The 26,927-nt window shown below is 43.1% G+C and overlaps 1 protein-coding gene across 3 annotated transcripts in view; it reads right to left on the reverse strand.

Moving 5' to 3' along the window:
* LOC308293485 (nuclear factor of activated T-cells, cytoplasmic 3-like) overlaps positions 1-26,927 on the reverse strand; it is a 38,146-nt gene that overhangs the window by 4,714 nt on the left and 6,505 nt on the right. For 2 of the 3 annotated variants that reach the window (XM_080736035.1, XM_080736033.1), the window contains 13 exons: positions 26,166-26,391; positions 24,286-24,526; positions 20,742-20,851; positions 19,704-19,807; positions 18,905-19,217; positions 17,065-17,227; positions 16,012-16,211; positions 14,640-14,812; positions 13,703-13,843; positions 11,964-12,019; positions 10,619-10,976; positions 9,656-10,020; positions 4,344-4,569 (listed from right to left, as the gene is read on the reverse strand). In XM_080736035.1, the coding sequence (XP_080592161.1) occupies positions 4,344-4,569; positions 9,656-10,020; positions 10,619-10,976; positions 11,964-12,019; positions 13,703-13,843; positions 14,640-14,812; positions 16,012-16,211; positions 17,065-17,227; positions 18,905-19,217; positions 19,704-19,807; positions 20,742-20,851; positions 24,286-24,526; positions 26,166-26,391 (2,676 nt within the window). The remainder of the gene's footprint in view (positions 1-4,343; positions 4,570-9,655; positions 10,021-10,618; positions 10,977-11,963; positions 12,020-13,702; positions 13,844-14,639; positions 14,813-16,011; positions 16,212-17,064; positions 17,228-18,904; positions 19,218-19,703; positions 19,808-20,741; positions 20,852-24,285; positions 24,527-26,165; positions 26,392-26,927) is intronic. The other variant, XM_080736034.1, reaches the window with a different exon arrangement.

A 26,927-nucleotide genomic window follows, 5' to 3' on the forward strand; every position in this document is an offset into this window, starting at 1 on the left:
TGAGAGCAGATGAAAGCCAGAGCACATTAAACATGCACTTGGGCCGCATGTTTATTTTTAAAGTTTTCTAAATCTGCCGTAGGAAACAGGTGCCGAGCCGTGCCATGCTGAACAATTTGACTTTTTCAATTACAAATACAGAAGTGATATAATCTAAGAGGAAGAGATTTTGTTGTGTGGCAATCTCACTCGATTGGTTTCTCAATCAACCTTAACGGATGATACACCCCCTCCTCTTCCAAATATGGATTCTCGATGAGTTGCAACTTGCAAACCCGTTGCAGCGGTCCGGAATTGACTTGTCATCGCAGTAGGATTAATTTAGTAAAACATAAAACAATGTTGCCGGTGTTGAGCAGAAACCTCTTATCTCCCTATTTTTAAGTGCTGCAGTTGCAAATCATTGGTGTGAGCTGGGCTTTAGAGGAGCATTGGTGCAACATGTAAAGCCCTTTATGTTTTGTAAAGTCACAGCATCTGAACCATAGACTGTAAAAACACATGGACAGTGCAAAGCCATTGCGTTTTGTCCCTTGTATGGGTGTCGCCATCATTGTTTTAATGGTACCCAAGGAATTATAAGGAATGCTATTGGCTGCCAACGGTCACGTGGAACCGCAGGGATACATGGGAGAATGTGGTGTTGAGCCTCCCGAAATAAAGCACACGAAGAAGAACACAGCCGGCTGGTATCAGTTTAGTTGGCCACGCCCCCCGCAACTTTATCATCAATTTTAACAAAAATTGATGATGAAAATTGTGCAATATGTGCACCATATTGCACAAAACGCATATCATGGTGATTGAAAGGCAGTTTTTTTACTAGCGACAGGAACCATAAAGTATTTATGACGATGTTTATTAAGGTTAGAAAATCAAAGGGGGAAATGACTGGGGTCCAATGGAGAAATATTCTTTTTGGTACCTCGCTGGGGGAAAACAGCGCAACTAGCGGCCAATCATGGGATCTTTCTCTTCCGGGAATGCTTCATGAATAATCCAGGTAACAACACGCTTGGTCTGAACACACCGCAAGCATTTATTAAGTTGAATCAATTCACATTTATTTAAACTGCGTTTTATGTCACGAGCGCAATGCATCCACACAGAACGTGAATATTACACAGCAATAAAGCAATGTATCAGATTTTGGTTATTATTACAAAGCACATATGAACCAATTAAGCCCTATTTTATACTTTGTATGTTGGAAAATAGCAGATATACAAGTTCACAACGCCTCGCACACAAGACATTTTTTAGGGCAACCGCCTCTCCAGCCGAGAACGCTGTGCACTCCAACCTGTCGGGTCTGGTGGTGACATGCATGCCGAGTTTAAGTCGGTCGGTCGGACTGCTCTTGCGATACGTGAACTACAGGCGCACAGAGATGCTGTGCATTTATTCAGGGTTCCCACACATCCTTAACAATTAATCTCCAAAACTTTTCCAAAACTTTTCCAGAATATTTAACACAATTTCCAGGACTATATAACAATAATTCAGCTCAATAACGAGTCGCTTACTCCTATGCGCAATGCCTAAAGACAGGTAGTGTATGGCAGTGGTTCTCAACCTTTTCAGGCCGTGACCCCCGAAATAATCATATTTGAACTGGGGACCCAGCACTAAGAGTTGAGGAATTTTGTATAACACGGTTTTATTGTGAAAATAGCAGATCTACAACGCCTCGCGTTGCGAGGCGTGAGCATGTAAATCGTCTATTTTCACAATTTCTGCCTCTAATATTTGACAATTTGGCCAATGTTTAATTCGTCATTTCAGAGGTATTAACAAAATAATAAATAACCAAATACAATAAACCAAAAGACAATAAATGGCTATTTTTTTCCAGGACCTTAAAGGACCCTTGATCAATTCCAAAACTTTTCCAGTTCTGGAAAAATATTTTTCTAATTTAAAAATATTTCCATGACCGTGGGAACGCTGTTTATTGTAAAGATGAGGTTGAAAATAGGTGAAGTGGTCGGAGTAACTTCTACCACAAAGAGAGGCAGGACTAAATAAAGCGGGTGAATGTCAAGTTCAAAGCCAAGCGCCCTACAGTCCGTCTGCGCGTGGCTCTTATTTCCATCGCCTCGTAGGGAGGGGAGGGGCCATGCCGTCTTTTTGGAGTGCCTGTCATGGTTGCCCTATGACAGCTGGCATATTGTCACTGTTGGGAGGAAACCTTGTATGTCCAAAACTGTTACTTAGCAAGAAATGTAGAAAATAACCGTTTTCTTTTTTCAATGAATCCAATGTAGTTATTATTTAGTCACAAGCTTTGGTTAATACTTTGTCGGTTGATATTTATAAAACCAACAGCCACTAACTTTGACTTAAATAATTGCTAACGCAACACGACACGTGAGCCTGTAGATGGGCAGTCATTTTTTTGTGCAACATGGTCGTATGACGACATGACGCATTAATTCACCAGAAAACAACATTGAAACATGGAGATAAGAGGGGTTTTTGCCTGAAGGCTGGCATACGTTAAGTGAAGCAGATTAACATGGGAGGTATCTTTAGCAGGCCTCCATCAGCGAGTGGCCACACACACACGTGCGCACGTGCACGCACACACAGTTCAAGTGTCATCTCCTCAGCCAAGCAACCAGTGCTTTAAGAATTACTCAGATATATTTTTATTTAACTAAAAGTAGCAAACCACTATATTGTTGAATTTGTTCTCCCTGCAAGGCCCAGCGTTGCTTTTTGGCAACATTTTTTTAATCATTTTTTAAAAATGTTATAATTCTTTTTCCTGTTCTTTTTTCACATTAACATCACCATTAAATCCTATTGTTTAGTATTACAATGCCATTGGCCACGATATTTGCATATAAATGCCCCCCACAGAGGCTGACATTCACAGAACTTAAAGATCTCTGGAATCCAGAGTCTGGACGAACAACATCTCACTTTTTCACTGAAGCTATTCCTCACAAAAACATAAGTAAAATGCCTGTAATATTTTTTTTTCCGTGATCATTAGAATGTCTAGAACATGTACATATGTTATTGTGAAAAATACCCCCAAAATGCAAATTAGAGCATGATTAATTTTTAAACATTACATTTTCCTGTGATTAGGACTCCTAAAACACCATCTGACTGTAGAAATTGATTCGGGTCTTGCAGGGTTAAGTACTCAAAGTTAACATTGTTATTTTCTCTTAGCCGAAGCATAAAATGGAACATTAAGTGGTTAATGTACTGTATGTTTTGTAATAATAATCTAAATCTAACTTTGATGCTGATCCCTTGGCCAGGTCACTCTTGAAAAGGGGATTTTTATTGTCAATTTTGAACTGGTTGAATGACGAATTATAATGATGAATTATGACGTAATAGCTAACACTGTCTTGATCACATGACTATAGAGTGACTATACTGTGTAGTGATTTGCGTGATTGTTGGAGAAAAAATCTGATGGAGTAAAAAAACTAACAAAAAAAAAAAGTTTGAAATATATCAATATATTTTTACGTGTAGGAAAAGGAAATTGGATTTTTTATTTGAGTCGTGACCCATGAAAATTGGTCTGTGACCCACAAATGGGTCCGGAGAAAAAAAGTATCAAGCAAAAAAAGTAAACGCACAAGTAAAAGTACCTCAACATTGCTTTCTTGGGTACGGTACCCAAGTAAACATACTTATAGTTTGCACCACTGCCGTCAAAAACTATAATTAACCCAGATCACTGGCCGATGGGGAGTCGTTGGGTCGGGCCGGCAGCCATGCGTCTCGGTAGGAGAGCAAACAAAGGGCTCAGCGTGGGCATATGGTGACAAGCAGCCTGCTTCACAACTGTGTGTTCTGGGCAAACACACCTCCTGAGTGACGAGAGGTGATTAATTAAAAAATCTGCTAGGCGTGGGGAGAGCATGCAGCCTGAGGGCCTCATGGTCCGCTTGGAATCGCAAGCCAAAAGCCAGTTACTGGGAACAACAACAGAGCCCCTGCTGTGTGTGTGTGTGTGTGTGTGTGTGTGTGTGTGTGTGTGTGTGTGTGTGTGTGTGTGTGTGTGTGTGTGTGTGTGTGTGTGTGTGTGTGTTGTGAGATGGCATCTTTTTGGTTTGCTCTGCCTCTCGCGTGATGACAAGCACCATCAAAACCCAAGTTTTTGTGTTTTTCCTCGTAAAATTAATGCCCTACTTTGTCATAATACAGGAAAATAATAATCGTGATTTTTAAAAGGACAACAGAAATGTAATGTGTATTCATAATGTTCAATGCAAAAAAAAACACAAAAAACAATAAAATCGTTATATCGCCATTTGTATTATTTGGAAAGTAAAATTTCACAATGGTGGCACCCCTGCGTACAAACGTACCGTCGTCCAGCGTGATCTCCTGTAGGCCCGTGCAGGCCTGGTGGTGCGGCAGCTCGTCCGGCTCCTGCTTGACGCTGAGTGCATGTCCAGGGCTGGAGAACAGGGAGTGGGGGGCCGACGCATGTTGCTGCCTGCGGGGGTCCGCAGAGCCCAGGAGGAGGGCTCTCCTTGGAGCTCCAGGAGAGGAGGAGTCCTGAGGCTTCTGGGAGGAGGAGGAGGAGGAGGCCTGGGTGGGGAGAATCATGAAACAAAAAGGCCAGTGGCGTCAGTTCAGAAAAAGCTAAGGTATGGCAACATGACTGCACGTGCAAGACACCAGTCATGTTGCCATACCTTAGAGACAGGCATGATACGTTTATTTTAAGAAGTACATTCTAATTTTCCCCCCGTTTCTACGGTTTCTTGGGCTGGATATGGCAGCCTGGAATGGTTGTTCAAGTGCAGCTAAACTTGGCATTTTAGTAAACGTGCCACAATTAACAAAAATGCATTGCACCTGTGCAGCTGACCTGTGGAACCTGGGAATAAACCATTTTGTCAAGATGGGGAGAATAAAAGTGTGGAGAATATAATTATAATACCTTGTTAAAAGTGACCATTTTGTTACATTTTGCATTTGTAGTTATTTTAACTCATTTTGTGCCCCAGAAATTAACGGATTAAAATGTCCAGTGTGCCTCTCGCTGGCTCCATAAACGGCCAGTCTCTTATTTTGAAGGCCAGAAGTCCATAGCTTAAACACTTCCGGTTTGACGTCATCGCGCCATTCACAGGAAGCGGTCATCGTCCACATGGTGTTGTGTAATGGCGGAACGGAGCTTTTCAACATGTGTTATATAAGCGAGCATCTACTACCATCCTCGCTTTGAAAGTGTTGTTTGGAGATAATGGACATTAAAGATGAGATTCCCCGTCTGCCTCAATGTTATGGGATTGCTATTTTGTGCTCGTGGATCCGTGATGATGATAAATCAGCGAGGGAGATCGTCTCGGGACCTTCCGCGCATGTACCCGGTAGGATAACCGCCGTTACAGTAATATATTACTTTTCGCGAGACATCTCGCGATCGGCACTGCGGACATCAAAGGGAATTTCGCGAGACATCTCGGGAAAGGCACTAAATGAGTTAATGTAATTTAACAACATAACCAGCACAGAACAGATAGACAAAGAGACATTCATGGATTTCTATAAGTAACTTTTATTCTCCCGCCTGACTGGACCCAGGGTATGGCAGCTGCATACCCCTGCCATACCCAATTGACGCCCCTGAAAAAGGCTGGTGAACGAGGCAAGGGTCAGGAGGAGGGCTGTTACAATTATTACATAATCAATAATACATTTTCTAACATTTTTAAAAATATTGGAAATAGCAGATCTACAAGCTCACAACACATCGCCACGTTGTGAGCTTGTAGATTGTCTATTTCCACAATCAATGTTCTTTTGTAACTATAAAGTTGTCAAATATGTCAGTTAATTCTTTGTATATTTAGGTTATGTGTCATATCTGCCATGTGCAACTTCAAAGCCTACAAGCCAAACAGAAATGTAATCGTCAACGCCAAAAATAAAATTAAATCGTTAATCGCAATTATTTGAGTGACAATTAATCGCCATGTAAAATGTCATAATCGTGACAGCCCTAGTCAGGAGGAGAGGGTTTGAGGCAGGGTAACCTTTAAAACCGAGAAAGCATCTGTGTAATCTTTTCAAATTGTTTTGAATAGAAGTCGTTTGATTATTTAGAAGGTGTTTTTAAAATCGGCCTCAGGTCTAAATGGGTTAACTAAAGTTAAGAAAATAAAGAAATCTTGAATTGAGAAAACACTTGTGTTAACTCATATAAAAACTTTAATGAGGCTTTACAAAAAGGATTATTCAAACTGTGTTGTGTGTCTACAAAACCAACAAAAATCATAGTGAAAATCAATTTCATCTTATCATCCAATATTTTTAGCTGTGCCAGTTTTAAACCATGCCCTCACTCAGCGTCACAACTACAGCTTTTAGCTTCTCAACTTTTCTGAGCTTGTTGACGACCCCATATTTGCAATACAGTCTCAAACTATCACTAAACCTAATAAGAACTAAACAAAAACTAAACCACGCATCAACAGTTTTATCCGGAGTCGGGTGAGGAGGGCAACGGTTCCAGCAGAGAGCTCCAGATTTCCGTTCCCACTTCATGCTGGGGGATCCCGAGGCGTTCCAAGGCCAGCGTGGGGATATAATCCCCCCATCTGGTCCTTGGTCTGCCTGGGGGGGCCTCCTCCCAGGACCTCCCTAGGGACAGGAGGGACAGGAGGCATCCAAACCACCTAAGCTGGCTCCTTGCCAGGTGAAGGAGCAATGGGGCTCTCCAGGGACACCTGAACTGAAAGGGAGACGCCAGCCGCCCGTCTGAGAAAACTAATTTCAGCTACTTGTACTGTATCTAGGGATGGGACGATATGAAAATGTCATATCACGATTATTGTGACAAAAGAAATCGTGATTTACAATATTATCGTGATAATCAAAATCCATTATCCTGGGGCGGAACATTTGCCAAAAAATAGCAGATCTACAAGCTCACAACTGCGATGTGTTGTGAGCTTGTAGATCGGCTATTTTTGGCAAAGACATTTGATAGAAAGTAAAATAAAAAGACTGTATCAAGTACGTACAGTATATTATAAGTACCTTTAACCAATTATAGAGGGTTTACATGGTACCGGATATGAAGCTCGGCAAATAAAAGGTGAATTGATTCCATCATCCCAGTGCATGAAGGAGGACGATTTCACGATACATTTAATCTCCACGATACGATTATCGTGAGTGTTTTTTATCACGATAAAAGATAACATCGCTTATCGTCCCATCCCTACTTGTATCTGCAATCTTATTCTTTGTCCACTTATTCTTTAAACCCAGCATCCGTATTCTGGGGAAACCTTTGCAGAATATAGCAGATCGACAAGCTTGCAACTAGGGATGGCCAAATGGAGATTTTTTCTTAACCGATGACTGTCAGCCCTTATCAGTTAATTAATCGTTAACCGTTACGGAAATGTGTTAAAAAATGGGCTATTTTAGCGATTTAAAAAAGGAAAATGGGCCTACACACGTTTTTCCCCATAATAAAGTGCTATATTTACACATTAAAAACAATAAAACTGGGAGAAACAAGAATACACATGTTTTCTAAAAGAAATGTGTTTTTGCAAAGAAACGGTGGGATTGAAATGATCAGACTGTAATGTGATGCGCTGTAGCCAGGCACGTGCACACATACAGCAAAAGGGGCTTGAGCCCTTAACTTTTATCCGTCTGAAAAAGCCCTTTTAGAAATGTCAGCCCATGCCTCTCTAAAATTCTGTGCACTCCCTGGCAGTCGCCTAACAAAACAGCAGCAGCAGCAGCGAGACGGTGGAGACGCTCGCATGTAGCCGCATGTAGAGCAATAAGTTCCAATCGTATGACTTTTGGAATGGTTGAATCGGCTAAACGTGATGTCCATTTCATTCATTTTCTTCTCTCTCGCCCGTGTTTTGTGTGTGCTGATGCAGCGATCATTGAATTTGCGACTCTGAGCGTTGTTATTTTCGCATAACCAACTATGTAACCAAGACGACTTTAGCGTTCCTCACGTAGTCACGTCATCAACATGTAACATTAGAAAGTTGTGTTTTAAGCTCTTCTTAAACGGGATTCAATGTGACGACGGGGGTCTGTTTTGTAAAATCCAATCGACGAGGGAGCATTTGTTTCCTGATGAACAAGTCAGCGTGTACAGCAGCGTCACAGACTGGCAGTTGCATGAATGCATGGATGTTACACAGACATTGGTGTCCAGAAATGTGTGACCACAGCGCGTATAGTTGCATGGTTGGTGACTTGATGTTGCGTAGATATTGGTGTACGGGGCTTTTGGTGTGACACATGGGTTGATTTCCCTTTTCTTTTCTTTTTTTAACGGTCAAAATTAACCGTTAGTGCTTACCGGTAACCAATTTCTTATCGGTTTAACGATAACGGTTAACCGTTGGCCATCCCTACTTGCAACGCCTTGGAGCTTTAACACTTCCGATGCCAATTAGGCCTACGTCCAGGAACGTGATAGGAATTGCGGTGGTGCGACACCACGGCCCCGTTATCACGTACAGGGACGTGTTACATGGTTACCATGGTAACCAGGTGCTGCGGCGGCGGCTGGTGAGCGAAAAAACTTCATATCCCATGATGCAACATCATCAGGAAGCGTGTAATCTCCATAGTCTCCTATTCGCTATTATTGAATCCGTAGGAGACGGTGGGGGAAGGAGCGCTTCTTTTCGGTTCACCAGTGTCTGCAGGTTAGCTACTCACCTGCGTCAGGATTACTGAGGTTAGGGTTAAGTTTAGGCATAGAGGTTATTGCCAGACCCATGAAATGGGTAGGCCTACATAAGCAAATGTCGGTCTGTCTGTCTGTCCGGGTTTTCTATATAAAGGGTATATATGATGATGACATGATGATGACATGCCTACAAAAGGCATGATGTCATAAATGATGATGACAGACAGGGGGTCTGGCACAACCAGGTTGACCTGGTCTAGTTCAGGTTAACATTCACCAGTGTCGGCAGGTTAGCTACTCAGCAGCGTCAGGGTTACTGAGGTTATGGTTAGGGTTTGGGTTAGGTTTAGGCATAGAGGTTAACATTCACTCACACGCGGTCCAAGTGACCACAGCCGAGCGCTCCCGACCTCCGCTCCAGCCAATCACAAGCACCGCCTTCTAATTTATTCAACCCCGTCTCCTACGGATTCCATTATCGCCTCCTATTCATTGCTGGTGCAAAGAAACGGCTTTATCTCGGAATCTACTTCCAAAAACGCTTAGATCGCCGAGAAACGCTTTTTTTTCACGGTGACACTGGCCTGCGACGGTCGGCCGTGGTTAGAATTTTTCATTTCCATGTGAAAGTAAACACCCCGGTCTACATCCGGAGTTAGTGAATTTCCACAACATGGACACGATTGTGGCTTCCGGGGCTCTAAATAATTACAAAAATGATGGCATCCCAAGTGTTAATATAATTAGGCAAGATCACGCCATCCGTCTTGGCCATGAATCCCTTTTATGCCCATATATGGAGATCCCTGCTCTGAGTATCTAACATCACTGTGATGTCACCTGTTTTTATGCACATATATGGAGATCCCTGCTCTGGGTATCAGACATCACTTTGATGTCACAGTGATGTGTCAGACAGACAGAGATACGGTCAAGCTGTGAAGGTTCACATACATACAATAATGACAAAGGCAAAACTATAATAACCTTGGTTTGAGGAGCAGACAGGTGCAAGCTGGTGGCCTGCGAGGGGGAGAGGGACTCGCAGGGGCCCGTGGTGGGGAGGCTGGTGATGGAAGGGACCGGGGCAGGGTGGTGCTGGTGCTGCTGGTCAGGCCTGAGGGGACCACTCTGGTGTTCAGACCGTCCGGCCGGGACAGCGGGGGGCGGTCTTAACGGGGAACCGGACTGGTGGTGGCTGTAAGGCACAGTTTGGGACGAGGGCATGGCCTGTGAAGCCAGTCCGAGGTCTAAGGTTTGCATAGCGTTAATCCGCGGCTGTACTCCCGCCGCATCAGGACCAAAGCCGCCGCGCTGGAGGTGAGAGGAGTGGAGCCGGAGCGGAGAAGTGCCTAAAAAGAGAAATGAGAATCTACTGAATTGCCACTTCACAGGTTTATAGATGCAAAAGGATCTTTGCACCCTGAAATCTGTATTTTCGTATGTGTCCATTTCAAGGGTCTTCAACAGTGGGTGCCGGGAGTCGGGGGACCCCTAGGGGGTCCTCAGAGTTACTACAGGGGGTCCTCCAAAGTGTGATAGAAACTGTTATTTCTCCTTTTTTATATTAATGACCCTAGTGTCCATATTCTGAGAACTTTAGCCAAAAATAGCAGATCTACAAGCTCACAACGCCTCGCGCTGCACGACGTAGTGAGCTTGTAGATCGGCTATTTTCGGCAAAGACGTTTGGTGTAGAGGGGGAAAAGAGCATAGTGTACATAGTGAAAGGTCAAGTTTATTAGGACTCCAAAAAACACTGAAGATCGTTCTGTCAAACAATGAAACTATATGGAATCTATGAAAAGGTAGTGGGGTAAATATGGAGATGAGAGGTTTCTCCCTGACAGCAACGATACATAAGGTGCAGCAGCACTTAGAACAGTGACACATGTGACACACACACAGGGCACTTCATGCAAAAAGAAAAAAAGGGAAAAAAGGTCTCACGTGCAGGTGAATACGCCGGCTGGGGCTGAGGAGCCGCATAATCGTAGAACGACCTGTCAGGCGGACAGAAGGCTCGGTCGGGGGAGGGCAGCTGAGCCGCCGCGGTTGAATAGACGCCAGGCAGATTATGGGCCGGCGTCGTGTAGTCCAAGTCACAGCGCTCCTGTTTTATGCCGTGGCGCCCCCCGGGGGTGGGCACGAAGCAGAACGGCGGCGCCGCGGCGCATGCGCCAGCCAGGTACGTGAAGCTCTGAGTCAGGCTCCGTTTCCTCTTGCCGTTGGACACGTAGAAGTGGACCTGTGCTGCGGCGGTGGTCCTGGTGTTGTGATACGGGGGGATCTCCACCACGATGCTGCCCTGAAACACACACAAACATGGACGTTGCCGTTATTAACTCATTTGATGCCCACGTGGTGTCAACGTGTCAATCTCTTTGATGTCTACGTGTGCCCATCGACGCGTTTGACGCATTGTACAGTAAACCATACTGTACTGTAGCTACTGTACTTGGCTACCGCGGTGATGAAACAAACTCCATTTCCCAAAATGCAGCGCGAAATCACGTGACCAGGAAGTGCCGTCTGCCTCGTTCACTGCCCTGTAAAGCTGCTGCACAAACATGCAGTTTTCTCCGGATCTTTTCTTTTTTTTCTTTTCACTTTCAAAACGCGGCCTTCTCTACCGGCCGTCACACAAACGCTGTGGCGCAGGATTGTTAAAAAACGGTCCTGACTGAAAGAAAAGATTTTCGCGAAATAAACAGGACATGCTTGGATTACATTTACTCGGATTACTTTTTTCGCCAGGACCTCGAAGGTAGGCAAAATGGCGGGTTGCCATGGGCACCAGCAAATTAACCCTTGCATTCATCGTCGGCACCCGCTGTGTTAAGGCCTGTCACGAATCGCAATTGTTTGAGATAATCGCAATTATTTTGCGTAACGATGCTGTTGGCAGAAACCTTGTGTCCACATTTTTAGTTTTTTTCATAAAATAACACAAAAGCATCAAAAGAAGCAGATCGAGCTTGTAGATCTATTTTTTTATTTGAATCCTGAAAATTAACATATGAGGACATTTTGGACATAATGAGGGTTCCACCCGACAACGACAAGAGGCAATAATCGTCATGATTGTTTCCGTGTTGAAAAATGTTCATACATCTTCAAACATTTCCCAAGTGCAGTGGGAAATAGCAGATCTACAAGCTCACAACACAATTTGGAGAAGATATTAAATGTCTTTGCATATTTAAGTTCATTGTCATATCTGCCCTGTGGAATTGTTGTTTAAAAATAAAAAACCTAAAAAGTATTCATTCATTAGTTAAGTTGGTAAACTTACACCACTGCTCTTTTCAGGAATAGCTTTCACATCTACTTCCCACTGCGTTCTTCCATCTGAGGACAAGAAAACAGTACATTTTTACACTTCCATTAATAAAGGAGTAGTTCAACCAGACTCCACCTTAGCCAGTAGCACTTGCCCTAGCCTCGATGACCCTGCTATAGAGGGTATGCGCGTGACATCACTGTTACTGAGTGGCAAAAAACTAATTTCTGCCATTGACAGCCCATACATCCAAACAGAAAAGTCCTTTCTGATTGTATTAAACAAAGTTAAGCTCACCAACATTGCGGCTGTACTAAAAGCTTGAATTATCCTCTTTCTATCTGCAAAGCTTGTGTTTCATAAAAATCCACCATAGGCATGTTATGAGCTACTTTCTGTCAAGACATTTTGTGCAGAGTTTGGAAGCGCTCGTTTTCAACAACACAACATCCTGCTGCCTCCTGCATTATGTGCAGTTTAGATACAGGTGGTATGCAGGGCTGTTGAGTGATTTGCAACTAGCACTTCCAAAAAGTGTTGCCACTCAGTCTAGATTAGGGGGGCGGGTCCCAGTGGACATGCATACCCTCTATGGCTAAAATGTAATTGGATAGCATGTTATGTAGACAGATGCCAGGTCATTGTTGACCTGGCATCGTAGTGTGTATAGTTTTCAATGTACACATTATAGATGTTCTTTTCAAATATTCTACTGTTAGACTGATGATTCTTGGTTCACCTACTGTATGATCCTAGATGACTATTTCTATGCATTTGATGTATTCACTCGTGTTGTCCATACTTACTGTAAACCGCTCTGGATTAAGAGCATCTGCTAAATGCCTAAATTGTAATCATTTTATCTATATTGTTAACCTAAACGGTGGTGTCTCTGACTCTGAGAGTTTTAGTTTGTAAAACATTCCTCAAGGGTTTAACTCCACCAGTTAAAAGTAGGGATGGAACTCGTCGATCCTGCTTATTGAGCCGGGCTTTTATCGAGCCCACTATTGAGCGTTTTCTAATAGTTTGTAGAAAGATATGAGATGACAAATTCAGAACATAACTGGTATATTTTCTTTAACGGCCAGTTGTTGCTGACCGCCATCTACAGCAGGGGTTTTCAAAGTGGGTGACGGGTGTCGTGGGATGCCGCGACGGCAGTCCAGGGGTGCCGTGAGATAATTTGATAATATTTTAAATGTATTTGGACATTTAAAAATATATTTAGTATCATTTTAAACTTGAAGTACAAAGTTATTTTCAGTCAGTTCTAACCAAAATGGCTATTATCTAGTTTTCCTCGCAACATAATCGCTAAAATTGCTATAAATATAAGGTGCTGGGAGTGAAAATTAGGAATATAATGTAGGGGTGCCTCGGATGAAAAGAATATTTATAGGGGTGCCCCGAGCCAAAAAAGTTTGGGAACCCCTGATCAACAGTATGAAGATGACAATTGACAAAAGTAACAAATATCATTAAAACAATCATTCATTAGTGTGCAATAAGTTGGATAAATGGCTTAAAATTATGGATAGTACTGTAATAATTTCTTGATCGCCTCTTGTCTTGATTGTTTAAACTTGACATCATGGGCCGCTATGCTCGATAACAAGCTTGATAAGCCCAAAGCTTATTGATACCGGGTACTCAATAAATCTGTTTTCGAGTTATCGAGCTACCCTTGTTTAGGGCTCCATCCCTAGTTAAAGCAAGTACTACTTTTTAAAAAAGTATGTTAGTTTTACCAGGACCCTTCTCCACAAAGATGACCCTGGATTCAGGGGCCAGGTTGGAGCCAGTGATGACCATCTCTGCTCCCCCGTCAGCAGCACAGCTGGCTGGGCTGAAGCCGTCGACCTGGGGAAGCTCCAGAGCTGAGCGCTGGGCTAAAAGGCAACACATTGGCATCCTTTAGTACAGTGGTTCTCAACCTTTTCAGGCCGCGACCCACAAAACAATCATATTTTAACTGGGGACCCCCCCACTCTGACAAGCACTAAGATTCGAGGATTACATTTTGTATAACAAGGTTCTATTGTGAAAATAGCAGATCTACACGCTCACAACGCCTAGCAACGTAGATTGGCTATTTTCACAATTTCTGCCTCTAATATTTGACAATTTGGCCAATGTTTAATTTGTAATTTTAGAGGTAATAAAAAGTCCTTAAATTGTCACTTTAGAAATGTCCTCTATACAATTAAACCCTATGGTGGTTTGTTTACTGTTGAGAGAGAAAACAATGTAGCACATTGAGTTAATCATCTGGGGACCCTGCTTTAGTACAGCATACTGCTTATGTACACTAGGGATGGGACGATAAGCCATATTATCGCTTATCGTGATAAAAAACACTCATGATAATCGTATCGTGGAGATTTCATTTATCACAATATCGTCCTCTGTCATGCACTGGGATCAATTCACCTTTTATTTGCCGAGCTGCATGTCCGGTACCACTTAAACCCTCTATAATTGGTAAAACGGAACTGTAAATAACGTACATGATACTGTATTTTCTTACACTCCCTTTAATCACCTCATTAACCAGTTTACACCAGGGATCTAATACTTGGCCCCCTGATTTTCTCCCTCTTCACCGAAAATAGACGATCTGCAAGCTCACAATGTGTAGCTTTGTGAAGCGGTGTGATTGTAGACTGTAAAAAAAAAATCACTCACAGCATTCTATGGGGACAGAAGCCGCTTGCAGACACAGGGCTTTGCCGTCGGGCTGAGGGATGTCGACCCTGAACACCACTCGCGCGCGAGTGTTCTTACGCCCGATGTCCGTCTCCCCTTTCCTCAGCTCGATGTCCGAGTTCCGCAGCTTCAGGATGCCTGCGCAGTCAATGCTGAAGATCAAGAGATATACAATCAATAGTTGTCATTTTCTTTCATACAAGCATCATTTTGACCAGTACAAGGCTGTACTGGGTTTTGTGAAGTTATATATTGTCAGAATGAGCTTTGTTTGTGTTCATTTACAGTAATGTGCTGAAAGAGAGCCTTTGTAGAGCTGTTCACCATGCAATGTAAAGGGCCATTCACACTTAGCACTATAACTATAAAACTAAGTATAGTTTTCAAAGTCAAGTGGATGATAGCGTTCACACTGACTATGAAACAAATACAATGGTGAACGATATAGTTATACTAATCTTTATAGTTATCGTGCCTGGTGGGAATGGCGCTTTAGTCAATGAGGACAATTTTTGGAATACAATCCTCCATTCCCATAACCCCGGAGAGTAGGGATGGAAATCGGAATCGGCCAATATCAAAAATCGGCAGGTATGATATCAAACCGGCCGAATCGGTGACAGGCAGGTCACTGACATAAATACCGGTTTTATGCCAATTGTGTCCATGGCACTGCACAGCATGATGCTCTGGTCCTGTGACTAAAGTAAACATAAGCAAGTAGCAGCCAGTCTACTTTCATAATCCTGTGTCAATGTCGTCTCCAAAAAGAAGGGGGGAAAAAGCATGTGTCACCTGCTTTCCTGCTTTCCTTACAGCCAATAAATCACCTACTGCATACATGGATTAAAGCTACCGTGAATACAATCTCACAACTGAGCAATATGTTTTGTTTTGTGTGGCCACACCCCCACGCACACGCACACATGCACACACACACACACACACACACACACACACACACACACACACACACACACACACACACACACACACACACACACACACACACACACACACACACACACACACACACACACACACACACTAATTTCTGCCACTAATATTTGTCAATTTGGCCAATGTTTAGTTTAATTTGTCATTTTAGAGGTAAAAAGTCCTTAAATTGTCACTTTAGAAATGTGCAGATACCCTCTATAAGCTTAGACTTTGTTGGTTTGTTTACGGTTGAGTGAGAAAACAATGTTGCACAAATAAGATCTGGGGACCCCCCAAAATCATTTGGGGACCCCCCTGGGAGTCCCGACCCACAGGTTGAGAACCACTGCCATAGAAGGAATGGCTTCTATTGACTGAAATCAGTGGTGGCGACTGAGAATACGACTATTACCTGGTGGTCATGCCGTTTTCTGGCAGAAGAGGTATCTCCAGGATCTTTGTGATGCCTATGGCCTTCTCCATGCACAGAGTGGACACGGTCTTCCCCGTGACTCTGTGCACTTGGTAGAAGGCGTGAGGTCTCAGATATCTCTCGTCCGCTGTTCCTATGAACACCTGCAGGTTGACCGGCTGAGCATTGTAGCCGTTCAACTGTAAACAATCACGACAAGCATTACGTTGCATTGTGGCAGTGGCCTTCTCAATTGAACGGTGTCAATGTTAGTAACCATATGACTGTTAGCGACATGGTACACACACACCACGACGACACGCTAAAATCGCTCTTATTTTATCTCACAGGACATTTAAGTTGTTCATGTTTGGATACAGGCCAAAATGACAATATTGTGCATCCCTAGCTTTGAAATAAAAATACATTGATTTCAAATTGGTCAGAATGGAAAACATGTTTTTATACAATTAATATCGAAGTCCTGCACCTTGTCTTTGCTTACAGCAGTAGTTTATTACAATGTTTCAGTCTAAACAACCTTCATCAGGTCTTTGGGTACAGCCCAAGAGCGCTTTACATGGTCCATTCATTCATACATTGGGAAGAGAAGCGGTGAGAAATCAACTCCAGTGTCCTTCCTCACTTCCCACATTCACACACCAATGGTGGCAAACTAGCACCGACCGACTCATTGGTTTCAGTGTCTTGCCCGAGGACACTTCGACATGTGGACAGCAGGAGCCGGGATTCGAACCGCCGACCAACGGATCAATGGACGAGCTACTCTACCCCCTGAGCCACAGCCACTCGTAATAAACTAATGCTGTAAAAAACGTTCATGTTGCACTGGTTGCCTGCTCCAAAGCACTTGTCCCAGCAGGTGTGCAAAAGGACCTTTCTATACAATTAATAACAACATATGTGGTTATCGACCATAACAGCGATGTTGATATCGGTTTCAGTTATCGGCATCGGCCAGACACTTCACATCTGTGCATCCCGAATACATTTGCGGGGTCCTTGACATAAACTTGATTGAGAAGCGCTGACCTTGACGACGGGGTGCCCTCCCGAAGCCGCCTTGACAGATCCCCGGCTGCCCTCCGTCTCATAGTGGGCTCTGTGGTGATTCCTGGGCTGCACCTCGATCTGCAGCTCACAGGGGCCATACTGGCTGGGCAGGGGCCAGTCCAGAGGGGGCAAGCATGAGCTCCTGGAGAGGGAAAAGACATATGGCTTCTTAGACCAGCTTTTTCGCTGATCAAACGCAGAGCGCAAACACTGTACTCAAGATCTGTCTGTCTCCCATTTGTAGCCCATGTATGTTATCAACGTCAGACAATGTCAGATTTCCGACAAGTATCTCCGTAATTTGGTCAATCGGTCGTATGGTAAGAGCGGACGGCACTGGGAACTCTGACAGTGGGTAAATGGGTTTTGCATAACTGGGTGGGGGCATGCATTTAAGGATTAAAGCAAAATAAAATCTCACGACAGAAAAATGTCGTCCTAATGTGTATTACAATATTACATGAGGCCACTCAAAACAAGGATTTATAATAGAGAAATGTCAACCTTCTGAAGTCAGAGTTGCTTGAAGTCCAGTGGGAAGTTTCCGCAGTCAGTTATGATTTGGTGTGCTAGGACATCTGCTATGCTTTTTTGCACAATATTCTTTTTTTTTTTAGATTGATCTGTACTGTCAACCAGGTGAAGAAATCAGATTGATGCTTTAACCTTTGCTTTTATATGAGATATCCCAGACCATTAGGACTTTATGGAAGATGCTTCTGAACATATTGCTAGTTTGACCACTTCAAATGCTCTAATAATCTTAAATGAATAACCGAAAGTAACCCATCTACCTAGATAGGCTACCTTCGCTGTGCAACATGCTTCCATAGAAGACTTCAATGAAATTGTGGCAACTGAGAACTTTAATCCATGCATTCCCAACTCGCGTCGCTTCTAACTTGCGTCGTCCCGGAGTAAACCGGTCTAGTAGTAATATCATCCCAATGTATGAATGAATGGACCATTGTAAAGCGCTTGAGTTCGCAACTTGCTTAGAAAAGCGCTATAAAAATCCAATCCATTAATATGAAAGAAACAAAACGAAGATAGAGGATAATACTAACTACTATTGCATTGGGATGGGACGATAAGCGATATTGGGGAATTTAAGGAGACGCTTTCTACAACCGTGAGGCGGGACTACGGCTGCTATGACGGAATCGCCGTTGCGGTCTAAATTAATAGCAAAGAGCCGTCGGCGACGGGGTCCCACCTCTTTCACTGAACGCTTTTGTTCCCATGGCGACGCGTCTATGGAGCAGACGTTTTAGGCACAACGTGGAAAGGGACCTTCTGGCGTAGTACAGACAGCTGCTACGGCGGCAGGTTGATCTATCGAGCGCTGATCATTTCCGGTTGCCGTTTATGATAAAAAACACTCACAATAATTGTATTGTGGAGATTTAGTTCATAGTGATATCATCCTCCATCATGCTGGGATCAATTCACCTTTTATTTGCCGAGCTGCATATCTGGTACCACTTAAACCCTCTATAATTAGTAAAAGGTACTTATAATATTGTACTTGATACAGTCTTTTTTCACTCTCTATCAAATGTCTTTGCCAAAAAATAGCCAGTCTACAAGTCACAACGTGTCGCAACAAGACGCGCTGTGAGCTTGTAGATCTGCTATTTTTGGCAAATGTTCCGACCCAGGATAATGGATTTTGATTCATCTTAAATCTCATTCTTTTGTCACAATAATCGTGATATGAAATGTTCATATTGTCCCATCCCCACTATTGCTACTTCAAACTACCTCTACTTCTGCTAAATGGCGATGAAAAGAAAACCACAAGAAAGACAGAACCAACCTGAACAGGGGAGTGGGGCCAGGCGTGGGCTTGTTCCAGCTGTACGAGGGAACGGGGAGGAACAGCTCAGCCAGGCCGGTATTCCGTTGGACACACTCCTCTCCTCCTCCCGGTGAGTTCAGGAAAGGCAGCGGCGCTCCCAGCTCCTCTCCCTGGCCACACAGCGCCGCCAGCTGAGTCCCGGAGGTCCTCCTGGTTTTGGAGGGGACGTCCAGCTCAGGGTAGCAGCCGTAGAGGACGGGGCCCAGGGTGGGGCTGCCGATCCAGGAGTCCTCGGTCACGCTGCCCCTGGGAGAGTGACCTGGAGACAGCCCTGGGTCCCCCCCGATAATGGATATTCATTTTCTAACGAATAATTTTACATTTTTACTGATTTCATTGTGTTTTTTTGGCATTGAATATTGGAACATAGTGGCTTTTGTAAACAAAGATTGCATGGGGCAATTAAGACAACTAAAATGAAATGGCTGACAAAGACCGGTACCAACAATCAAAAACATAATGTGCTATGGCCATAACATGCCATATATAACAAGAACCAACCAACCAACAAGTGTAACTTTACACGAAAGAAAAAGAACAAAACAATATTCAATCTACAAGATCACAACGCATCACAATCTGACACATTTTGAGCTTGTAGATCTGGACTTTTTTCATCTGTAAATCGTTGCTTCTGATGCTTTCGTGCGACAATATGAATACAGATGAATGGAAATTATTCTGACCATAATGCAAAATTAATAGTGATTACCGTTTGACAAATAAATGTATGCGTAATAATAGTGACAGTGCTTACCTGGAGTGGGACTGGGTGAGTGGTGAGGGGAGGGGGAGCGTGCACGGCCGTCAGCACTGGAGTGCCGTCTCTTGCCACAAGGGGACGTGGGTCTGGAGTTGGACCTGGAACCAGCAACCGAGTACATTTTACTCAAGTGCTGTGCTTTAGGGCTGCAATGATTAATCGATTAATCATAATCAACTATCAATCAATCAATCAAGCAACTAATCGCTCAAATTTGCATTAATACAGGAATATAGGGTCAAGAACAAATATTTATTTTTAAATTATTTATTTGAAAAGAGTACTGCTACCCTTTAGCCTGACAAATGTGTAGCTATTCTTTGATCAGAATGCAGTCAGAAACATATATTTTTTTTTTTCTTTTAGTAGCAACCTAATCAGCAGCTGAGCAAAATGTAAAATTATGTATTTTTGAATGAATTATTCATCTTTAATGTCTTTTTTGTTAGTTAAAACATGTCTAAAAGAACCTCAAATCTAATGTATAAGGTAATAGCTAAATAAGTGCCATTATTCGATTAATCGATTAATCTTTTAATCGTTTAAATAATCAACCAATTAATCGATTATGAAAATAATCGTTAGTTGCAGCCATACTGTGCTTAAGTTATAATTTTTAGGTACTTTTTCTATACTTACATGTGTCCATTTTCCAGCTACTTTATACCTCTACTCCACTACATCTCAGAGGAAAATATTGGACTCTGCTAGAATTATTTGAAAACACTGAGCTGATAGAGCCTGCCTGTTTGGCTTTCTCGGGGTAGAAATTGAATTTTGACCTTCAAGTCAAAGTTTGTGTCAAAACAAGAAACTGGGATCTAAATGTCTCAATATAAGGGAGCAAGGGACACGAAATATAACCACCTCAATTGTATTAGTTATACAGGTATAACATACAGTTTATTCACGAAGGATTTTTTTAGGATTGATTTAAAAAATATTTTACTTGTTTATAAAGCTCTAAATGGTCTGGCACCTTCGTACCTCTATGACTGAGAGAGAAATGGGAGTACTTATTCCACCACTGACCTGGATGTGGGACGGGGGTTGAGCCAGTTCTCGTCGGTGACGCTGTTGCGTGGCGAGTGGCGCGGGGATGGGCAGGGTGACTGGCGGGGAGACTGGTGAGGCGAGAGGGCCTGGGGTAAAAGCCCGGAGTCATTGTGGTTAACTAAAATCTAACAAAATAACCAAAACTAGAATTGACAAAACAATAAAAGTAATGAACTGAAAATAATAGTTGATTAAAAAACAAGGGCTTTGTTCGTTCGTGTTGGACTACACAGGCAATTGGGACATTAGCCAAGAGTTGGTATCGTCATCCGGTTCAATTACCGGTAGGCCACTGACTCCATGTGGTGATTTGAAGATTGGGCATTCGTCAATGATGTGTTCAACAGTCTATGGTATTCCTCATTCACAGAGGTCAATTGCAGACACTCCAATCATATGCAGATAGTGATCGGTCTTAGCTACTCCAGAGCGAAGTCTGTTGAGATTGACCCAGGCATTTCTTGGTCGCACCCAGGAGGATTGGTTGAAGGAGAGTTGATGAACTTCCTCAACGACAACGTAGATGTCGACTTGGACCGCTGTTTGTTCCAGTGGTCAAGGATCCATCCAGGGTGTGGAGGGCTCGTGGTAAGGAGTCTCCTAGCTTCGGTGGAAACGTGTCTGTGTTTGAGTCTCTGGTCGCCAAATTCAGCAACATCTACACCACCGACATGCCTGTTTGAGAGCACTGACAAAGCTTTCAGTGTGGCCGAGAATGCCCTTGAGAAAGATCTCTCACAACTGAGCAGGTACTTCCACAAACCTAAAGCTGAGCCTGCCCAAGACAGTATGATTGATTGATTGATTGAAGAATTTATTAGAAGTTTGCAATAGAAAAAAGTACAGTTTCATGACAGTACAAATCACTGGTACAAGGTCAACTAAAAGGAGATCCTAGAAAGCCGAGGCTTATTTCCACAGGAACCACACTTGTATCTCATATAACATTGAAAGACAGACGGATAGAACATAGTACTTTATCTAGGATAATATCAGTTTCAAAAGCATAACATCAAAAACAAAAAAAGAGAAAAGGGGGGGGGGGAGCATGGGGGCTTAGTCTATTTACAAGTCACGGGTAGCAGCTGTCTGAAGGTGACTTTTCATACCAATTTTGAAGGAGGCTAGGGATTTGCTCTCCTTTAGGGCTTGTGGAAGGGCGTTCCACATGTTGATGGTGTAGCAGGAGAACGAGTTAGAGCCTTGTTTAGTGTTAAATCTACGTTGATGATGATTAGTGGAACTGCCTCTGGTGTTGTGATTGTGAACATCCTTGACCTTTAAGAAGTAGTTTGTCAGGTACATGGGAATCTTGGAGGTGTAGTGTATCTTGTACACCAGGCCCATTGCAAGATGCTGTACTCTGTCAGCTACTTTGAGCCATCCCACGCTTTCGTGGTGATGATCGGTAAGGTGGGTCTGAGGAGGGAGACCAAGCACAACCCTAATTAGTTTGTTTTGGGCTGTTTGGAGCTTTAACTTTAAGGCAGCTGGGGCGTCGCGATACCAGACAAGGACTCCGTAATCAATGAGGGGCCCAATAAGAGCACCTCCTAGTGTCTTTCGGGATTTAATATTGATCAGCGGGGCAACCCTTTGCAAGAAGCGAATTCGTTGGTTGACTTTAGTGATTACCTTGGTGGTCATTTTTTCACTGGATAGGTTAGCCTCCAGGATGCAACCAAGGTAGCAGATGTAGTTTTTTCTTTCTATCACAGTGTCACCTACTTTAATTGTGAAGTTCTCAACTAGGCTAAGTTTCTGACTAGATCCAAAGAGGATACATTCAGTTTTGCCTAGGTGAATTGATAGTCTGTTATCATTGAGCCAAGTAAGTGCAGATCTTATTAAGTTCACAGTTAAGGGCCTTTTCAACCTGCGATATGTCTCTGCCTGAGACTAGGAGAGCCGAGTCATCCGCGAACAGAAACAGATTGCAGTCACAAGCAGATGACATGTCGTTTACGTATATTAAGAACAACAGTGGTCCTAGTATACTCCCTTGAGGTACTCCACAGTTTACTGGGAGGGGGGGGGACAGGGTTCCGTTGACTTCCACCATCTGTTCCCTCCCCACCAAGTAAGAGTGCATCCATCTCACTGCTGTGCTATCAAGACCAATAGCTTTGAGTTTTTCAATCAGAATAGAATGATCGACGGTGTCAAATGCCTTCTGGAGGTCCAGCATGACCATGCCGCAATATTTGCCATCGTGAATTTCACGTTTGATGTAATCATTCAAATAGATGAGGCATGTATCTGTGGAATGGGACTCTCTGAAGCCAAACTGGAACTCGTAGATCAGTTTATTCTCTTCAAGATATTTAGCCACCTGTTCATAGACAATTTTTTCCATTACCTTAGAGATGGAACTAAGGATTGAGATTGGCCTGTAGTTGCCAGGGTCAAGTTTACTGCCTTTTTTGTGCAGGGGGGTTACCTTAGCTAATTTGAAGTCCTGGGGGACATAACCCTGCTTGATAGATAGATTAATAATATGGGTAATGATTGGGGCAATGGTGGCAGCTGAGTCTATGAGAAATTTGGGGGCGATTTTGTCATGGCCAGCGGCCTTGAATTGAGGTAGGGTGTGCAGTTTTTTAAACACTTCATCAGTTGTCACCGTGGCAAGTTTAAAATTGTCTTTGCATACCCCAAGGTTCCTGTAGAATTTCAAGATGTGCCTAACACCAAACAGCCCAGATGGAGCGGGCAGTTTATTGACCAGATTTTTGGCCATGGAGGTGAAGTAGATGTTGAGATTTTTGGCTACATCAAGACTGTCAGTGAGGAGGGTTATGGGAGTTTGGATGGATATGTTGCTGGCTATGGATCTGAGTTTAGCACCACAGCCTAGCTGGGTTTTAAATAGCTTCCATAGATCTCGTGGTTTGTGGATGTTTTCCTCAACTTTCTCATCCAAGTAGTTTTTTTTGGCAGAAAGGATTAAGGAGGTTGTCCGATTTCTCAGTTTATTAGCCTCTAAACTGACTATTTCTGATCTGTTTTCCATCTTGCCAATCGCTGTGCCAATACCACGCTCAACGTTATACTCGATGGCACCAACATCAACCATGACCCCAACCCCAAGTACCTTGGTGTCACACTTGACCGAAGCCTCACCTTCAAGCCACCAACAAGGGCTTCACAAAAAGAGAAAAACTATATTGTGTGTTTACGAAACTAACTAGAGAAAATGTCCTTAATTTGAGTACATTTTTCATACATAATTATTTAGCTGTCCCATGTTTTAAGCCCTGTTGTCAAAATAATTTCCCAATTGTAATATTTAAAAGAAAATAGACCTAGATATTAATTTCAATATTTTTCAGAGCCCTGACTACCCCAAATTACAAGGGTAAACTGATACTATGCCTTTAAATAATAATAGTAATAATAATAATAATAAACTTTAAATATAAAAACAAATCAAAACCAAACCGAAATTGATGAACAAAGTCATAACGAGGTAGAAGAAAAGAAAAACAAAATAAAAGGAAAAGTTGAAAACGATAACAACCTGGGTGAAGGCCAGGGTGTTCTGGTACTGCTGTTGCCAGATCTCCACGCCAAACGCCCCTCCGCCGCAACCCGGCGAGGGCAGAGGAGAGGAGGGGGTGGGGGTCCCGCGCGGGGAGCCCAGCGTGAAGCGGGCTGCCGCCTCATTCAGCTCGCCGTCCACGTCGTCGTACACGTGCGAGAAGGACTCGCAGGACGAGATGTCCGACAGCCAGCTGCGAGACGACAGGCTGCTGCCCGGGCTGAGGAGCATTGAGACAAGGGGATGTTAATGAAAACTAATGAAATAACTAAAACTATAGTTAAAAACACAAATCAGTAGTTCTCAATCTTCATTTGACATGTTTTTCAAACACTTTTAGATTTTTCGAAATTGTTCACAAGCTCAAGGCAGGAATTGAACAGACAACACAAAAATCTAAAATTACACGCTTTCCCAAAACAAAAGCGAGGCTTTACAAAAAGACGACAATTCACTGAAACTGCATCATGTATTCAAAAAATGTACTTCAAATAACTCATAATAAAATGAGTTTCTTGAATCTCGCCTCTGACCAACCCATATTACAAAAAGAAAACGACTAAACTAATCAACTAAAACTAACATTAAAGTAATAAAAACAAAGCTGAAACCACAAAGCAGAGAACAACCGGGTGCTCAAGGGAGATAAAATCATATAGTAAAAATGTATAAGTGGTGCTTCTAGGATCAGTGGGATTAAAATATTGTAACCACCTTTTCTTTTTTACCCTGTTTTCTCCCCAACACTTTTGTGTGTCATTACTGCCGTTGTATCCTACCTACTGACTCACCTGCCAGTGAGGAGCCCCCACCGGGAGGACGCGTAAAGCCTCAGTTCTACCGAACACTCCCTGCTGACGGGTGCCGCCCCCCAGGGCTGTGTCACTCAAATAATTGCGATTAACGATTTAATTGTGTTTTTGTCATTGATAATTACATTTCTGTTTGGCTTTTAGGCTTTGAAGTTGCACGTGGCAGATAAGACACATGACCTAAATATACAAAGAAATAATGGACATATTCGACAACTTTCAACTTAAAAAATAACATTGATAGTGGAAATAGCCGATCTGCAAGCTCACAACGCAAGCTTGTGGATCTGCTATTTCCACTATTTTTTTACTTTAAAAAAATATATATGAAACATTTTCAACATTCACGATTATGACGATTATGAAAAATAATCGCGATTATGTAAAATAATTGCGACAGCCCTACCGCCCCCCAGCCCGTAGGTGTGACAAATATCACCCTCCCCGCACGGCTATGCACGGCTATCCTTCCCTGAACACTGGCCTATTGTGTTCGTAAAGACGCTCAAACTCCCAGCCTCCGAGGTGGTGGGCACTGGGCATGCAGTTAGACTTGGGGCTGATGCATACTCCACTTTTAGAGTTTAAATCGGTTTGGTTCGGGGAGTCACAACATCTTGGCAGCACCAAAAAGACGACTTAATGACGGTACCCGTTCCCCCGGACCTCTCAATGACGTCATATTGTAGTTTGGAAAGAGCCAAACCGATGTAAAGTCGGCTCCAAAAGTGGACACCATGAAGCCTTGGCTTGAATTCTTTTTTTTCTTTTCTTTCTTTTTTTGAATTCCTAAGCCAATAATTTGATGACCAGCGGTAGGAGACTCAAAGAGTCTCCATTGACTCACTCCGCCATCAAATTATTGACCTAGGAATGCGACAAGAACGAAACAAAAATCTCCATGAATTCAAGGCTTCATGGGGTGTGTAACTGATAGAAAATAAGTCATTTTGGGGGTGAACTATCGTTTGAAAAAACTAATCAAAACTAAACTTGAAATTGAAAGAAAAACAAAAATGTAATAAAAAAATGTAAAGTGATGCCAACCTTGGGTTGAGATTAGCATCCCTGTAGTAGGGGTCCAGGGACAGATAGAGGTTATCTCTGCACCAGGTCGGCTGCTCGGTGCCCCGGCTTTCTGCCCCGCCCGACGCCTTGGCATCCTGGCTGCCCGTGTCTGGGTGGCTGTTGGTGATCTGAATGCTGGGGCAGTCGAATGACCTGAGGTTCCCTGCAGAGGCGTACTGGGACCCTTGTAGTACTTCGTCATATCCTGGAATGGATGCAGAGAGAAGAGAGAAGTCACGATCATGTCATTTCAGTTACGCCAGGGCTCCTCTGCAGCCATCGGGCGTCGCGTCAGCGTCAACGCAGGGAACGTTCACTTTTTAATCATTGGAAGGGGGCTCAATTGCTGACGTTGCGCTGCGTTTGGTGCCGGCGTCGGACGCCCAATTCGCCCCGGTTCATCTTTTGACGCTGTCACGACGCCGGCACAACACGGCGCTCCTAGTGGAGCACTGCCGTTAGGCGATTGATTAATTGTGATTAACAGTTTTAATCGTGTTTTGGGGCATTTAATGCTGGAGCCTATGGATCAGAGTTACATTTCTGCTTGCCTTATAGATTTTGTAAACATAAATTGCACAAAACTGATAGGACAAATAGTAAAGATATGCTAAGGAAAGCCTGAAAATAATATTGTCAGCCATTTCTTTGCATATTTTAGTTACCCTAGTATTTTAGTATAGTAATGTCTGAAAGGACAAATAATAAAGATGTGTTACCCTCGAAGATTATTTGTTATGA

Source organism: Nannobrachium achirus (genome assembly GCF_963921795.1).
Source record: "Nannobrachium achirus genome assembly, chromosome: 11".
NCBI classification, from domain to species: domain Eukaryota; kingdom Metazoa; phylum Chordata; class Actinopteri; order Myctophiformes; family Myctophidae; genus Nannobrachium; species Nannobrachium achirus.